An 18,358-nucleotide genomic window follows, 5' to 3' on the forward strand; every position below is an offset into this window, starting at 1 on the left:
GGGCTCCATCCATATCCTACTAAACATTGGAACTATCCCATTGAGATAGAATAAGCACTTCCGCATTCCATTGTTACAAAGGGAGTCAACGCTAGTGTCGCCACTCTCTTACTAGATTACTCTGGAGTTGACAAGGCACAAAACTACCCTAGGAGTCTGGGACCTAGTTTTTATTTTTTGCGGAAGTCTTATTGAGAACTCCAGTCATATGACCAGAATCAGATCAGTAGAAAACAATGATACACACATTAATGGATAGAAGTGACATTATTCTGATACTCTGAATGACAACCAGGGGGAAAACAACGGTAAATATTTGCTTCGCAATCCAGCTACAAATATACCATTTCGTGTGTATACTTCATAATCGTCTCGACTAAAATGGTGTACAGGGTCGTTTTTTTATATTATAGTCACGTGTGGGTTGTTAGTTATTCAGCCCCCAGAAATACACACAATCCAACACAGTTGCTTCAGTGTGTTTAGATTGTTGCAGCAGCATTTATAGACGATCATACAAACATCAGAAACAATAACAAACTGTTCTGATGAATTGAATGCAAATGGAGGAGAGGACCCTGTGTAAACAAGTGCTTTTTTCCTGTGGTTTTATCCTCTTAGCAGTTGTATTGACCTGTACTTCTGTTGAACTGTACCCATATTCTACATACAATTAACATTTTCAATCAATCAAACACATCAATCAACAGCCTAATTCATATCGTAATAGGAATCGGTTGTGTTTATTATGGAGCATAACCACCAGATACTTACTACAAGAAAATAAATGTCACTATTTTTGTTGTAATGTGCTTTAGAAATGGAGGAGATAAAAGTGTCTCCTGACTACAACTGGTTCAGAAGTACGGTGCCCCTGAAAAAAGTAAGTATTTAATCTGAAAATAGTATTTAATCTGCTTGTGTAATTGTGTCACAAACAGGCTAGCTAGAATTATTTTTTACTGCATGATGAAATTCCCTTTTTTGTTTGAATTTGGGATAGTTTATATCAGGGATAGGCAACACCATTGCCAACATTGGCACAAACAATGATGAACACTGGCATAAGTGTGTGAGAGAGAGGATTTTTGGTTTAAAATAAACCATTTAAGAAAAAAGAAGTCCCTCACATTTGCATGTAAATGTAATCTTGCACATAATTCTACATTTGTTAAAACTCTGAAACTCTGACTGGGGACATAGGTGAGGTTATTGCTCTTGAGTCTAATGATCATTATAACAATGTGAAAGAAAATATTTAAAAGTTTTTTTTAATGTAGTGTCAATAATATGTGTATTGACATGGTACACGACTCACAAACCTGGCACTTCATTTCAAAAAGGTTGCAGACCCCCTTTTTATATCATTCTACACACAATTTATTAAGACTAACTGGATTTTTGTTTTAAATATAGCATGTGGCATCTTTGAATAAGACGAGAGCTAATTTGTGGCAGATTACGGACATTGAAATATGATCAAATATGGAGTGTTTTTGGCAGTGGCATGCACAGACATTTGGAGGGGCAGGTGCTCAAGTGAAAAAAAAGCCACCTTGTGCCGCGTGTGGAACCGGCCACCGGCCCTATAGTCCCATGAGCAAGGCAGCGCAGCCCCTAATCAGTGTTGCCATGTTTCGCGCGAGAAACGAGCCCAAAAGAAGCAACTATACGTACATGCTCACAACATGCCACATCACGCGTAGATCTGCTATTTTCAAGGAAATGTAAAAAATATATATATATATGCTCCTGGCATAAAATAGTTTAAGAGGGGGGAGTCTGTGGAGAATACATACTAATTTTATTTGCGGGTCCTTGACGTGAAAATGTTTGAGAACTCGTTTATAAAAAGCATTAGGAAGCACACCCAAAATAACCAACTAGACTTTAAAAAAAATCACACCCGTGTGAACTGAGTGGTGCAACTCCCCTCTCCCCCTGCCTCTCTCTCTCTCTCTCTCTCTCTCTCTCTCTAATTAGCAGGCAACAGTGCAACACTATCTCTCTCTCTCTGTTTCTGGCACAGCAGCGCCACTTTTGCCCCTACTGGTACTCTATAGGTTAGGACGGACTTTTCTCTTCCTTGGAGTGGTTGCACCACTCAAAAATATCCCCCCCAAAAAACGCAACCCACAACTGCAGATATTTACAAGCAGCTTTTCAGAAGAACAAACCCAGTCTCTTATAATAAGAAGACGTGGCAACAATGCCCGTAATTGCTCATGACCCGTTGTTGCTTACGCAAACCAAACACATCTAAGACGGTGGTTGTTGTTACCATTGGGTCACATGCATAACATGTTGAAATAACAGCCTTTTTAAAACTGCTGCCGGGGATCTTGAAACTATTAATGCTAGGAATGTTACTGGAAGTGCAGTCAAGTGAATGTTATCTCTCATCCTCCTGCTACAGAAAACATACATGCTTTGTTCAACACACATGCTATGAAATCGATTCATAGATTAATCGTGATCATTAATTGATTCGCAAATGTCAAAAACCAATTATTTTATTATTTAGAAAGAATATTATGTGTATTATTTTAGAAAAAAAGGTCTTGTTTATCTTCTTTTGAGTTTTCTGCAATTGTTGATGCTGTCAAATCTAACCTTCCAGTTGAGTTGACAGTGACGTATCGCTGCCATTTGTTTTTTATTAGCAATACAAGATAATGGAAGTAAATTAATGTGTTTTCGTTATGGGTCGTTAGAAAGCACGTTGTTTAGTCACACAGTGAGGGGGGAATAAACCAATGTATTTGCATCGCGATGCATCGGTAATCGAATTGTAATCGGATCCTAGCCCAATTAATCAGAATTTATCCAATCGGAATGGAGTCGTCATTCCGGTTCCCGCCCCCCTACTGGACATGCTAAATAATCGCCCCTTCTATTCTTTTTTGTCTGTCACGGTTTAGATCATCGTGGACGACGACGACAGCAAGGTGTGGTCGTTGTACGATGCAGGGCCAAAGAGCATCCGCTGCCCCATCATCTTCCTCCCGCCGGTCAGCGGGACGGCCGAGGTGTTCTTCCAGCAGGTGTTGGCCCTGACAGGATGGGGCTACAGAGTCATCTCGGTGAGTTCACCCATTTAGACCCGAGGCCCATTCTAAAACAAAAAACCCCCCTAAACCCTATGTTTCTATGTCAGTGCTGCTCAAACTATTTCATGTCAAGGAGCCCCACAAATTATATGTAATTGGCCGCTGACCCCCATCTGGAAATATGTTGGTCCAGGGACTCCCCCCAGAAGCAAAGATTTGAGTTAAAAATGTTCGCACTGAAATATACACATTTTCACGATTTTCAAAATGAAAGGAAACGAGGAGAGAGAGTGACGGGGAGTGCGTCATATACTGTACAGCAAAGTTCGTCAGGAACGGGACTCGAACCCGCGATGCGCTGTCAGGCTGCATTAGGAGCCCGGGCCAGAAAAGTCTTGTTTACTTTATGAGGGAGACGATATAGCGAGTTAATATACGGGGCACCCAAACTATGTTCAGACTTAGTTTGCAACTACAGATAACGACTGCTCACATAAACAGCGTAAATTGGGAAAATGTAAAAAAATCAGCTTTGTCAGTCCCTATAATATGTATGTATGTATAATATGCCAATGGCCGATGTTCAATTGACTAACTTAAAGAGGAGAAAAATGCATTACTGTGTACTGTATTTACTACACACTACATGAGCAACAACACAGGATTAATAGCCCAGACTTGCTGCTGTTTACCATGTGTTTAAATCAAAGTCCTTTAACTTTGTGTGTGTGCGTGCGTGTGCTTGCGCGTGTGCGTGCAAGCATTTGGCTGCCTCTAAGTCTACTCCTTAGAGAGTCTTAATCGAGTGAGAGTTCACAGAAATTCTAATAATAAGCTTAAATTTTATAAATTAGGAGGACAACGTTTGAAGGTAACCCATATGGTTCTTCCAAAGTATCACTATCAGTAGCAGAGATTCAATTCAAACAGATTCTTATTGAGGTAAAGATGTCTTATTTGGTTGAAAAGAGGCTTTCTGTAAATAAGGAAGTGCCGTGGCGATGGAAAACATGCAGAAAGACAGTTGTTGCACAGAGAATAATATGCAACTATAGTCATAGTGTTGTAAGTAAGTAGTAACCAGGTTTTCAATGTAATTGTCATCTTTCTCCGCTGTCTCAGTTGTAGCACCCTATCAGTGGTTTCCTTTTCACATCAAGGTCCATTATTTATTCACACAAACCGCCATTTGATAACATTTAAGCGTTATTCATAGTCTGATTTATCGGTGGTGAGGTGACCACCGCAACTACATGACGTCACGGAGCCGTGGTGAAGAGCAAACCACCGCTCTCCCTAGCCCTTCTCTCTGTTTTTACTCACCACCGCTCCACGTTATTACAGCTCCAGTGGTCAACTCACCACTGGAGCGGTGGTCACCTCACCACCGGAGCGGTGGTCACCTCACCACCGGAGCGGTAGTCACCTCACCACTGAAAAGCCAAACTATGAATAGACCTTAATAGCCTCTCAGACCCAAACCTAAAGAATATGTTGTTGTCGTTGGATGCGATTTTTGACCACAATTCCATGCTGTATTGATAGTCAAAATAACTATTCTTCTACATTCTCTAATTGTGTAGACAGACGTAAATTAAGTAATGCATCTGTTTAACAATAATTTTAACTCTTGAGAGCGTCCATTTGTCCATTTGGTTTCATTTAGAGTTAAGGATCTATAAGGGTCTATTTGGTTACCAACTCTCCATCATTTCGCCACCTGGAGCACGGCCCCCTCAAGGACCACTTGTGGTCCCCGGACCACTGGTTGAAAACCACTGCTATTTATTATCTATATTTCGGTCTTAGTTGCAGTACCATATATATTGTCTATATTTCAATATAGTTCGGTCTTCGTTGCAGTACCCTATATATTGTCTATATTTCAATATATTTCGGTCTTCGTTGCAGTACCCTATATATTGTCTATATTTCGGTCTTAGTTGCAGTACCCTATATATGTGACCAAATTTGACTGAGGGACTGCCATTGGATTTATTTTGTTATTCTCTTTTTTTTGTTCATGTCATATGAAAGCAGGGATTCATAGCTTCAAATTGACATATTGGTTGTTCAGTTTGACCAACCAGTTTTGGAGATATGGCTTATAGAGTAATGTCTTGCAGAAAACAGTGAGTTGAGAAAACAGGCTTGAAAGGTTCACTTCTGTGGACTCTAACATTACACCGTGACCTAGCTACATGTTTAAGCATTTAAAAAGGGAAAAACAAGTTTTTCTCCTCTGGTGAAAAACTGGAATTTGTGCGATGGCAGGCTCTCAGTCAAATCTGGTCACATATTGTCTATATTTCGGTCTTAGTTGCAGTACCCTATATATTGTCTATATTTCGATCTTAGTTGCAGTACCCTATATATTGTCTATATTTCGGTCTTAGTTGCAGTACCCTATATATTGTCTATATTTCTGTCTTAGTTGCAGTACCCTATATATTGTCTATTTCGGTCTTAGTTGCAGTACCCTATATATTGTCTATTTCGGTCTTAGTTGCAGTACCCTATATATTGTCTATTTCGGTCTTAGTTGCAGTACCCTATATATTGGGACCTCTTGGAGTTCTGCGATGGATTCCGGAAGCTTCTCGATCACTTGCAGCTGGATAAGGTAAGCCTACATGTTAAGAATAGCAACTCATTAGTTTGTGCCTGGTCTATAATGTCTCTATTTGGCTCTAAAACCACAAGAATGTATTTTTCTTCGTTGAAAAGGTCCATCTTTTCGGCGCCTCCTTGGGTGGATTCCTGGCCCAGAAGTTCGCCGAGTGCACGCACAAGTCCCCGAGGGTTCACTCGCTGGTTCTGTGCAACTCGTTCAGCGACACCTCCATCTTCAACCAGACATGGACAGCTAACAGGTATTTATTTATCTGTATTACACGTCTTGGTTGAATGCTTGATTGTTGGTTGAATGCTTGATTCTTGGTTGAATGCTTGATTCCATTTCAAGTTTTCAAATGTATAAAAAACGGCCGAAATGTATATAGGGCTGAAGTGGTTAGTGTTGTAGTAATGTACAAAGTATGTATCTACAAAGTAACTAGTGACTAAAGTTTTCAAATAAATGTAGTGGAGTAAAAGTACAATATTTGCCTCTGAGATGTAGTGGAGTAGAAGTAAAAGTATTGGAAGTACAAATACCTCAAAATTGTACTTACCACTATTTGTGCCCAACGCGTCTCCAGTCGTCTTTAGAAGACCCCCCTCCCATAGGGAGCCCATGACGCAATGTGCAGTTAAGACGAATAACAGTCTAAGTCCACACTAATTATCCATAATGTATAAATGATGGATTAGGACAGATAAGCCTTTTCGGTCAGAATAAATGATGGATTTAGACTGATATTCGTATCAACTCTCCAGAATGTATTTGAAAACATTTGAAGCGAGAAATGGACGATGCAGTAACCGAAAATGTATTTTATTTTTATCAACACTTCCTTGTTTTCCAAGGTGACAGAGTTACACAGAGTACAACACTTATAATATATGAATATTTTCATTATCGTAAGCAAGGAAATATTCGTTTTGTTGTTTTTTGGTAAATGTGTTAATTTATATATTAAGGAGCCGTGTACTAAGCAGGATAATTGTCAGCTTGCAGGTCGTTGTTTAAAAATAAACCCCCGACAGGATGTTTAATCACTCAGGCGAAGCCGAGGTGATTAAACGGCAAGCTGATTCCGCTCATTCCGCTGCCTCTGTTACATTGCTTTAGTTTTTAATACATGTCTTTGATGTCATCACTTAATGCCTTGATGGTGTGATTTGAGACTAAAACCACATCATTCTCTTCTTCCTCAGTTTCTGGATAATGCCTGCCTTCATGCTGAAGAAGATCGTCCTGGGGAACTTCGCTAAAGGACCCGTAGACCCCAAAATGGCCGACGCCATAGACTTCATGGTTGACCGGGTAAGTGTTGTTATGGGATCAAGTGTGGGTAATGCGATGTAATAGATCACATTACTGATTGGGAGGGAATTGTCCTGTCCCGCTATAGCGCACGTAGGCTACGCTATCGCAAACATAGCGGATTTATCCACCAAAAAGAAATTTGGGGTGGATTGGACATTCCGTTAGTGATTTGTGTCATTGTTTTGTAAAACAGGCCCCTCCCACTAACTTTGGAGGCTGATTACAGCCGAATGATGGACTATGAAAATTCTGCCTGTGGTGTTTTCGGATAGGTCCATAGATTATGTGTACCGTTTTTTGTGAGATTTGCACAAAAGCTGTATGTGGAAGAGCAAAAAGTGGCCTATATGAGTGGATGGGTGGATGGGTAATTTTAATGCACTAATAAATTAGTTATTAATCAATCATTTGTTAAAGTGAAAAAAGGGCGTTGTTAAGACCTCCATAATATTATGGTCAATGCCTGTCTGAAAAGTCGGTGCGATTGGTGCAGGCAGTGAGGCGCTACGACAGTGTTTCATTCACTCAGACATTGAGTGAATTATAGTATGATGTGCTCATAATTCAATCCCATAACTCTTTACTATGACGTCCATTTATTGTTGGTGGCGGATACATTTTATTGGTTTATATGATAATTATCAGAGAGCTTCAACTTGTGTTGCAGTTTCAGAGTACACAAGGACTCAAAGAACCTTCTGGATAAATTCCCTGATTTAATTCAATCAAGTACATTTTGAAAAACATTAGGGAAAAAATACATGATCAAATCTTGGACTGTTATCTATTAATGTTCAGTTTATTTTTATTTATAGTGTGTAACATCACACCTGGTAGTCTTAATTGGCGAGATATCTCCTCCATTTTGCTGTTGATTAGAAATTGATAATACAAAAATGACAATTTCCTGTTGAAGATCCGGATGTGTGGCTCCAGTCTGAATCTTCTTCCTAGTACAGATATAGATTGCTAAATCAACATGAAATTGACAATTTTCTTAATAAAAAAAGAACTTTGTAATGTATATATTGGCAGAATCAGCTTAGTTTGCATTTTTTATATGCTAAAAGAAAGGAGTCTATTTTTGGATTAAATTTATAATCAATGGCGCAAACGAAGTGACTAGTTGCATCATGTCAAGGTAACCACACAACACAAACCTCTACCAACCTCTTGGGTTTTTAACTCTTGCAAACTGGACTTGCCCTGACTCCCAGTCAGATCAATTGCTTGCTTACTTACTTATCAATTACAGATCAATAATGGGATTGGGACAGCATTGTAGTTAGTTCTGAGGCTTGAGGATAAGGCTGTTCTGATTTGAATTAGATTAACTCCAAACTGTTCCCAAGTACAGAAACATAAAAGTGATCACATGAACCTGTAACTCACTCATTCTCCTGTTCATTGAGTGACAACGTGTCTTGTCTGTCTGTCTGTCTGTAGCTGGAGAGTCTGAACCAGAGCGAGCTCGCCTCGCGGCTCACACTCAACTGTCAGAATTCCTATGTGGAGCCACACAAGATCAAGGACGTCGCCGTGACCATTATCGACGTAAGTCTAATCATTATCCTAACCTTGAACCTTTTCTATGTTTTTCGCTCAGCACAGTTTTGTGGTCGATTGTGCTGTTTACACTTCTGCCAATAAAGTATTCAAGCAATCAGAGTACGTACAGTCAAACACTTGGTCCAAAGGGATATCACCGGAAAACAGTCCTTGCGGTATTGTTTCCATTCAGGTCCTGGGTATTCAATTCATAATCATGACATGAAAAATAACAAAATTCAAATCATCATAAAAAGTAATAATAATTTCAGAAATCAGAACAAGCTGAAGTGAGTGGTGCTGTACTGTACTCGTGCTGTAGTACTGTACTCCGCTATAATTGGCAGCCGTCATACATGGTGGAGACGCTGTTACTTATACCCATAGAGTACTGAGTGACATGCCTGTTGTACCATGAAAACACATGCCAACAACTCTAATGGTGTGTGTGTGTGTGTGTGTGTGTGTGTGTGTGTGTGTGTGTGTGTGTGTGTGTGTGTGTGTGTGTGTGTGTGTGTGTGTGTGTGTGTGTGTGTGTGTGTGTGTGTGTGTGTGTGTGTGTGTGTGTGTGTGTGTGTGTGTGTGTGTGTGTGTGTGTGTGTGTGTGTGTGTGTGTGAGAGACTTGGTGGTCAACAAACATTATTTCCGAAAATCACAGGGGAGCTCTTATCATACATCACATTCCGTGCTCAGCCAATCAAATCATCACTTTTCTGCCCTCACTTTTATCTTCAATATGTACTTTGCTCAGCCAATCAAATCATCACTATAGGGTGATCAGCCAATCACAATTGATCGATCCAGACCAATGTTTGTGTTCACACAAACCCTCAAAGCTGGGCATAATGGGGGCTAGCGCCCCTCAAAAAGATATGTACAGGTTGGGGGGGAAACAGGAAGGGGTTATAAAGAGGTGAGGGTAGTCCTAAGGAAGGAGTGATCATGTCCTCTCCCTTTGGCCTGCTGAAAGGTGGGTTTTTTAGGCCTATGCTGCCACCTGCTGGACGCAGAGCCAACCGCAGACTGCTGAGCCTATTTCAATGAAGCACACACTGGGACTGTTTCCTGTTTGGAGCGTCCGTCTTACTGCTAAATAAATAGCATCAATGCTAGCGAGCTAAAATGAAGCCATCCTTGCTCTAGAAAGCGCCAATGTTTCCATCTAAACCACCGGATCAGCTTTTTAGTCAGCCTGTATAATGGGAGGTGGCAACACGGTTGCGCAACCCGGTCTAGGATTGCTAAAGAAGGAAAGGCCAAGCCAAAAAAATAATACAAAAATAGAAATCAGCGATCCGGTTTGATATCAATAATAAATCTTATCAGACGGAACGTTACATCACAAGCAGATAAACCGTTGTTAAAGGACACCAGTGATTTGCATTATTTGAGGGAAGGGGTCAGGGCATTCCGCACAGTCCTGCTAATTGTTACATGGTTCTGGTCCCTGCTAACCCCCTCTATTGTACCAGGAGATGGCGCTGTGGACCACTGCATGCCTCCTTCAAGTCACCAGCCAGCCTCTTCTTTATTATTATTATTTATTAGTTTTATTTGTTGTGCAGGTTATTTTCTCCACCAGGCCGAAGGCATGGGGAGAGAGTATGGTTTGCACTCTGTCCGTCCGTCCGTCCGTGTACAGCTAATCTCCGGCACCGTTAACCTGGTCGATGCCAAACTTTGCACACACACTCCATGGATGCCAACGATGAACCTCTGCCCCACATTTTCCAGAACGGCCTGTTATAGCGCCACCAGGAGGCCGACTTTCGTAAAACACATTTTTTTATATTACTTTTCCAGATTCTGTCCAAAAATCCCGAAAATTGTTACACACTATCTCTATAGTTATGTGTTCAAGACGGATCTGGCCTTTCAAAGTTGGCAGGATTGGCCCGTTTTGAACAAAACGCCTCAAATCATGAACGCAGCGTGCAATTTACGTGAAATCTTTTACAGACTTTCCTATTAGGCTGAGGAATATATCCCACCCTTTTCACATTGGCCTGCACATGTGGCTTCGCCACCAGGAGGCCACAACCTGCCCTGCCCTGGTGGAGACCTGTGCCCCGACTCCCGAGGGGCACTTTATCTAGTTATGTCTGGTTTGAGCTATGATTTCTTCATCTATGTATCTGTCTGTCTAATATGTCAACTGTGCTTCTTGTTCTTGCAATGCCACTCAGATTCAGTGTGGAGAATCCTCAGAGCAGAGCCTTTTCTGACAAAGATTTAATGCAAATGTCTGACAGAAGCGTTATTACGCGTGTGTTTTATATGTTTGATCAGAGTGTCTTATGTCTCATTAAAGGTGTTTGATCATGTCTTATGTCTCACTAAAGGTGTTTGATCAGAGCGCGCTGTCACTCGAGGCCAAGGAGGAAATGTACAAGCTGTATCCAAACGCCAGGCGAGCTCACCTGAAAACGGGCGGGAACTTCCCCTATCTGTGCAGGAGCGCCGAGGTCAACCTCTACATACAAGTACGTTTATCTGTGTCTTAGTGCTGAGGAGGGTTTTAACCCATTCAGGCCTGACGTCGAAATAAAAAAACCGTTCGCTCTGAAAGAATATATATTCAAAGATTTGTGCCGCATTTTTACGATTTTTCAAAAATAGCAGATCTACAAGTTCATAGCGCGCCACTCGGTGGCGCGCTATGAGCTTGTAGATCTGCTATTTTTCAATAGCTAAAGTATAACATAATGCTTAGTTAAAACACCAAAAGGGGTTCCCGCCCAAAATGGGTTAAAAGCTATAATATGACACAGATGCGTCCTCAGGTCTAAATGGGTTAAATGTTTATCTGTGTCTTGGTGTCGAGGTCAACCTCTACATACAAGTAAGGAGGGTTTTAAATGTGTTTATCTGTGTTTTAATCGAGGTCAATCTCTACACAGTACACACAAGTAAGTAGGGTTTTAAATGTTTGTGTCTTAGTGCCGATGTGAATCTCTAGGGGTGCACACGCTTGTCCGACACCAAAAGTCCGACATGCATTGCATCCCACGTGCGGTTAGGTTTCTGGTTTAAGGACTTAAGTGTTTTGTACCATGCTATGTATTATAATATAATATTATATTATATAATATTATATTATATTATATTATATTATATTATATTATATTATATTATATTATATTATATTATATATGTACAGAACAAATAATGTTTGCTTTTAGGGTTTGTGGTAGGGTGTAAGCATGTGACAGTTTTTGGTTCAACCAACCGGTTTCATCTAGTAAACCGGATTCATTTATTTAAACCGACCGAACCCTTTTTTTATGTTTACCGACGGAAGCGGCCGCAACGCGGTGCTCACACTTGACTGCTGCTACTGTAGGCAGTGCTGGCTGCCTGCTGTAGCCTGCAGAGCGGAGCCCAACACACACACAAGGTTTCAAGTGAATGGGGGCAGGGGGTGGAGCTGGGTGGTGGTTTGTTTACAATAAAGTTTCAATAGTTGTCACTGTACAATACTTTTAAACAGTTGTCATGTTGCACACATGCCTAAAATTGCTGTTATTTGCGCTGCCCTCGTTGAAAACAATGTATTTCAAACTCCAGCTTGTCACACTCCAGGCTGCATGAACAGCGCTCGAGCGCTCAGTTTTCTGCCCCATCAATGTTGCAAATCAAGACTCTTAAGGCTCTTCTCTGCACAGCGGTAGCTTTGCTTTGCGTTAGTCAAAACTAAAGCGAGTGACAGCGAGACGAGATTAACACAACATGTCGACCGTAGCAATGAATGGAGAGACCTACTTGGAATTATTAAATCCATTATTGGCTGGGAGAAAGTTTACAGCCGTCGCCTCCTCCTCCTCCCTGGCAACAAGTTAGCCAGAGGGTGAGAGGGTTTTCTTGTCAGTGAAAAGTCAAGTGGTCAGTGGCTTTATACAGTAGGTAGGTCTGCTCACATCTGGACTGGACACGACAGCGTTGTATTTATATGTTTTGGACTCAGCGGACCACATATAGCTGGTAGCTCTGGTCCATAGCTATAATGCCTTCATTACAGCTATGGTCTTCCTACGCTCGCATAAATGCCTCTTGTCTGTAGCGTAAATATTAAAAAAACGTTTTACCTACTCACCAAAACAAAGGTGGTTTGTGTAATTAGAAAGCCTACTTTCCTTTAACCCATTTTGGGCGGCAACCCCTTTTGGTGTTAGCATTATGTTATGCTTTAGCCATTGAAAAATAGCAGATCTACAAGCTCGTAGCGCGCCACTCGGTGACTGACATAGAAACATAGCTTTATCAGAAGACTGTCAGGATGTAGAAGACATTTTTAGAATCTGATCTCAGGCCTAAATGGGTTAATAGTGGACACACTCTGAGCCGCCCACCACATGCAACGGCAGCAAAGAACATTAGGGCTATGGACCAGAGCTAGTAGAACATTAGGGCTATGGACCAGAGCTAGTAGAACATTAGGGCTATGGACCAGAGCTAGTAGAACATTAGGGCTATGGACCAGAGCTAGTAGAACATTAGGGCTATGGACCAGAGCTAGTAGAACATTAGGGCTATGGACCAGAGCTAGTAGAACATTAGGGCTATGGACCAGAGCTAGTAGACACATTATTAAAGAACATTAGGGCTATGGACCAGAGCTAGTAGAACATTAGGGCTATGGAGCAGAGCTAGTAGACATTAGGGCTATGGACCAGAGCTAGAACATTAGGGCTATGGACCAGAGCTAGTAGAACATTAGGGCTATGGACCAGAGCTAGTAGAACATTAGGGCTATGGAGCAGAGCTAGTAGAACATTAGGGCTATGGAGCAGAGCTAGTAGAACATTAGGGCTATGGACCAGAGCTAGTAGACACGCAGATGTAGGGCTATGGACCAGAGCTAGTAGAACATTAGGGCTATGGAGCAGAGCTAGTAGAACATTAGGGCTATGGACCAGAGCTAGTAGACACGCAGATGCATCTATGAGATATATGTGCAGATCAAGATGCGTTATTGTTTATTGATGATTAAGTACCAGCAGCATTGTATTGGTATTTGAAGATTTTTACAGTTTGTTTTTCACATTTCTTACTTTACGTACTATTATTGTATTCTCAGATTCATTTACGTCAGTTCCATGGAACACGCTACGCAGCCATCAACCCTGCCATGATCAGCGCAGAAGAGCTGGAGGTGCAGAGGATGAGCGACAGCAGGGATACTGACGAGGACCAATGAAATTACTTCTTCTCTATCTCTCTCTCTCTCTCTGTGTGTGTGCGTGCGTGTGTGTGTATGCGTGTGTGTGTGTGTGTGTGTGTGTGTGTGTGTGTGTGTGGACCATAGACATAGAAAGGTAGACGCCTCCTTCGGCTCTGGGGCGTGTGTGCAAAAGTGAAGGCAAGCTTCCTTTTGTTGGTGCTTCACTAGTCTCGCGTAGCCAGACAACTATTGCAAGAGGCAACAGTCTGGCAACGCGAGACTAGTGCTTCACAGAAGCTTCCGCGCACAGAGTGGACGCTCGGGTCTGACATGTCCCGGAAAACATGCGCTGTGATTGGCCAGTAATCACTTGAGGGGCCTTCCGCACTTCCGGGGCAACTTCCGCCCTCACGTCGTCGATCCATTGAACTGCAGCGGCCAATGAGGTCGCTCCAATGAACTACAGCGGCCAATGAGGCGTCTATTTAAAAAAATCTATGGTTTGGACTAGCCTGGGCAGCATTCCTTTTCGGGTTTATGATCCGGTTGGGAGCGGAACCCTCTGAACCAGAACTTCCTTTCCCTCAAACCGGAAGTATAATACCTTCCCAATAAAAGCGTGACTCTCTCTCTCTCTCTCTCGTAGCCTGCAATGAGAATAGTAACAAAGGTATACAGACGCTAAATAGTCTCCGGAAAGCACACTCACAGTTATATTTATTTTGTATTTTAGAAATCAGCGAAACTACTCTTTTATTGGGATGGTATTCTTCCAGTTTGAGGGGAAGCAAGTTCTGGTTTGAGGGTTCCGGCCTGATGACTACAAAACAGTGACTACAACATGACGTAACGATATCATCCTGATGACTACAAAACAATGACTACAACATGACATAACGATATCATCCGCTCCCGACCGGATCACACAGTGATTTAGTAACACAGACCAGGCTTTCCTCTGAGGTGGAAAGCCAATGGTGACGCCAGGTTAGATTTGGACAAGCAGAACTTTGGGCTTTTTTCCCCTCCCCCCTCACCCCCTGGACCAGCAAACTGCGAGATATTCTCAACCAATCACCACTATCAGTCACCATGACCATTACAGACAACCACGTCCTCTTATAAAAAGTATTCATTTGAAAAGGACCTATTTTTTTTTTGCCAGAACGCCAACGAAGTGGCGAGTTGTTTTTTTTTCTATGAAGTCGAATAGTCAATCAACAGGTTCAATTGATTATTATATTTTTAATTTACAGGAAAAGAAAAAGCAATATTTTGATAATCACTTGTACATAAGATGTGATTGGCTGCTTTTGCTTTACAATTGTATGTATGACGATGCCATGAACCTTTTGCCTTATGTAATATGAATTTATGTAATATGACTTTCATGAACTTTGATAGATGTTGCACTTTTTGAATATTATAGCCTGATTCCCATGTTGAACGTGTTGTTTTCCTTTGATTGTTTTATGGTTACTACTACTGCCAAACCGTTTACTCTTAGGTCAGAAAAGGCAGAAGCAAAATCTTCTTTGCACTGATTACAGAGAAACGTATATGTGGATGATATTTCCATGCTATTTACTGTCACCTCATGTCAACCATTTTGATTTGTAACAGAGTAAAATATGGTATTGAATTTCATGGACGGTTGCTTTGGTGTTGCTGTTTCTCATGGTGTTCGGGCCGGCGCAAGTTGTTTGACGTTCTTTACTAACGGTGTTGTTTTTGGCAGCAAATTTAGATTTTAGATTTAGTCATAGTCTCTTCAATAGTTTTAATTTTGTTTCAGTCACATTTTAGTCACCTGGAATGTTTTAGTGTTTGTCTAGTTTTAGTCGACTAAATATCATAAGATTTTAGATGGTAAATGATGCATTTATAAATGGTGCATTTATATAGTGCTTTTATCCAAAGGGTTTTACATAAGACAGTTTAGACACGAACTCTGGGGGAGCCCACAGGGATCTAACTGGGAACCTTTCCGGTTCCTATCCAGCCCTCTCAGTTATCAAAGGTAAATGTATAGGATGCTGCAGTGAGCTGTGTTTTTTGAGTGGTGCAACCACTCCTATAGACAGCTATAGCCAAATTCCAATACCCAAAATCTCGGCCACTCGCTCACTCACACTCAGTCACTCCAGCATGGTGGTGTTACGGTGAAATTGGTGACCTGCTGAAATATGACAATCGTGTTGACAATCACATGATGTTAGTGTCTGAATGTAAATTGTTGCAGTTTGTTCATTAGCACTGCAGAGTTCAACCTAGCGGTATTTGGGCCACATATTTGAAGATTTCCATGTAAGTTATGTGAAGTCCACACGATGGTCACATATTTTGGCATGTCACCAATTTCACCATCATTTTGCCATGCTGGAGTGACCGAGTGTGAGTGCGCGAGTGGCCGAAGTTTTGGGTATTGGAATTTGGCTTAAGTGTGTGTGTCCCTGGGTCTGTCCCTGTGTCCGAGCACGAAAATATATAGCCTTTGTTCACCAGCAAGTGTCACTGTTGCACAGCCTAACACACAGACACACACAGGCCAGGGAGGAGGGCTAGTACAGTACAGCATATGTACAGTACAGCACCACTCACTTGAGACGGGTCTGATTACTTTTTTTAATCAAATACTTTTATGGTAAATGATGCATTTATATCGCACTTTTATCCAAAGCGTTTTACATAGACACTTCCACACAGTCCGGGATGGAACTGGGAACCTTGCGGTTCCCATCCAGCCGCTCTGCCCCAGTGGTTCGCTCATATAACCGTAAAATGAGCCCTCGCTGTCGGGGCATTCTCAATAGATGTGTCACTCACTGAACAATTAAGGGCCTGACATAATACTGTAACTGATCACTGAGCCCCAGTTCATAATCTACATCAGTGGTTCCCAGGAGTCCTTGAGGGAGTTCCAGGGGGTCCCCAGCTAAATGATAGTTTGGAACCAAATGGACCCTTATGGGTCTGTAACTCTGAGAGTGTACACTTATGGGTCTGTAACTCTGAGAGTGTACACTTATGGGTCTGTAACTCTGAGAGTGTACACTTATGGGTCTGTAACTCTGAGAGTGTACACATGGAACGGGTCCATTTGGTTCCATGTGTACACTCAGAGTTCAATTCACTTTGATTTTACAATATAAATTGCGGGTCCCAGAGATAGAAATGCCATAAAAATGGGGGTCCGTAGAATAATGCATGTCAAACTGTGGGTCCTTGAAATGAAACGGGTTGAGAATCACTGCTAGAGTCGTACAAATCTTCTCTTATGGTGGGTTCCTGGCATAATATTTTCAAGTGGGGGTCCAGGGGCTAATCAGTGTCAATTTGGGGGTCCTTGACATGAAATAGTTTGGGAACCACTGTTCTACTGTACATGTCACTTACTATTTCATTTCAGCCCAGGTTGTGCCATCAGTCTGCTGTTTCATTTCAGCCCAGGTTGTGCCATCAGTCTGCTGTTTCATTTCAGCCCAGTAGTCGGTTGTGCCATCAGTCTGCTGTTTCATTTCAGCCCAGTAGTCGGTTGTGCCATCAGTCTGCTGTTTCATTTCAGCCCAGTAGTCGGTTGTGCCATCAGTCTGCTGTTTCATTTCAGCCCAGTAGTCGGTTTTGCCATCAGTCTGCTGTTGACTCAATTCAGGTGTAGGTTACTCAGTGCCGGCTCCAGGTACAAATCGGGAGGGGGCAAACATTTATTCAAATGGGGCACATTATTTTTCCAACACCTATATGTATAACAAATACTTGCCTATACAAATAAACAGTGATGCATTGAAAAAGCCACAAGTAGGCTACAATTATATACAGCTGCACCAACAACAAACAATACAATTATGTTGAGCATTACGTTATGTTGAGCATTATGTCTTCTGCATATAAGCTTGTACTATTAATTAATTTCAAAATGTATATTTTAATAATCATAAAGAACATATAGATTTAACATTTGTAAAACATTAAAATATTGTTAGGGTAGGGTATAGCCTACTATACTGGCCAATCTGGACTGGAGGGGCACAATGTCCAATCTGGGTGGGCTTTGCACCCCAATGCCCCCCTGTAGCGCTGCCACTGATCGTTGTCTGATCAATGCCTGGTGTGTGGGTGGACCCTGGACCCTCACCATGCATTTAGTCATGTAGAATTTGTTGATGTTTTTCTTTTTTTTCTTTCCACTGTCTGGTTGAGAATAAGTAAACTGAATGCCCTGGTGACCTCGATGACCACCCATGTAGTTATTTACTGACAAGACGGAGGTCAAGAAATTCAACAGAAAAAGGGAGTTAGAATAAAAGAAGTGCACCGGATTGCATGGATGAGTCATAATTATTAGGAAATTATTAGTAGTCAATGGACCATTGGTTGAGAAACAGTGGTATGTATGTGTATACACATGGGATGCATAGTAGTAAGCATTACAAAAGCACTAAGCTTAGCCCCACCCAACACAACGGTGGTCCCCAGGTTGATTCCAACCTGGTCCCTCGTTCACAATCAGTTGAAAACCCTTGTCCTAAACTGTCTTTCAGTGAAAAATCAGTAAATCACGCAAAAACTCTGACCCACAACAAGTACTGTTACATAATATCCAGCAGACTGGCTGTTCTAATATGAAGAAAGAAATGTAAAATTATATAACGACATTGCAAATGTTT

General features: G+C 41.6%; 1 protein-coding gene across 1 annotated transcript; it reads left to right on the forward strand.

Annotated features, from left to right (window-relative positions):
- The first annotated feature begins 156 nt into the window (after nucleotides 1-156).
- Nucleotides 157-15,332, forward strand: spg21 (SPG21 abhydrolase domain containing, maspardin). The gene is made up of 9 exons (XM_079497521.1): nucleotides 157-308; nucleotides 819-883; nucleotides 2,922-3,083; nucleotides 5,593-5,673; nucleotides 5,778-5,923; nucleotides 6,870-6,978; nucleotides 8,428-8,535; nucleotides 10,873-11,013; nucleotides 13,608-15,332. The coding sequence occupies exons 2-9, from the start codon at nucleotides 821-823 to the stop codon at nucleotides 13,725-13,727; spliced, it is 930 nt and encodes a 309-aa protein (XP_079353647.1). The 5' UTR covers nucleotides 157-308; nucleotides 819-820; the 3' UTR covers nucleotides 13,728-15,332.
- The last annotated feature ends 3,026 nt before the right edge of the window (nucleotides 15,333-18,358 follow it).

Source organism: Electrona antarctica (genome assembly GCF_951216825.1).
Source record: "Electrona antarctica genome assembly, chromosome: 3".
Classification (NCBI taxonomy): Eukaryota; Metazoa; Chordata; class Actinopteri; order Myctophiformes; family Myctophidae; genus Electrona; species Electrona antarctica.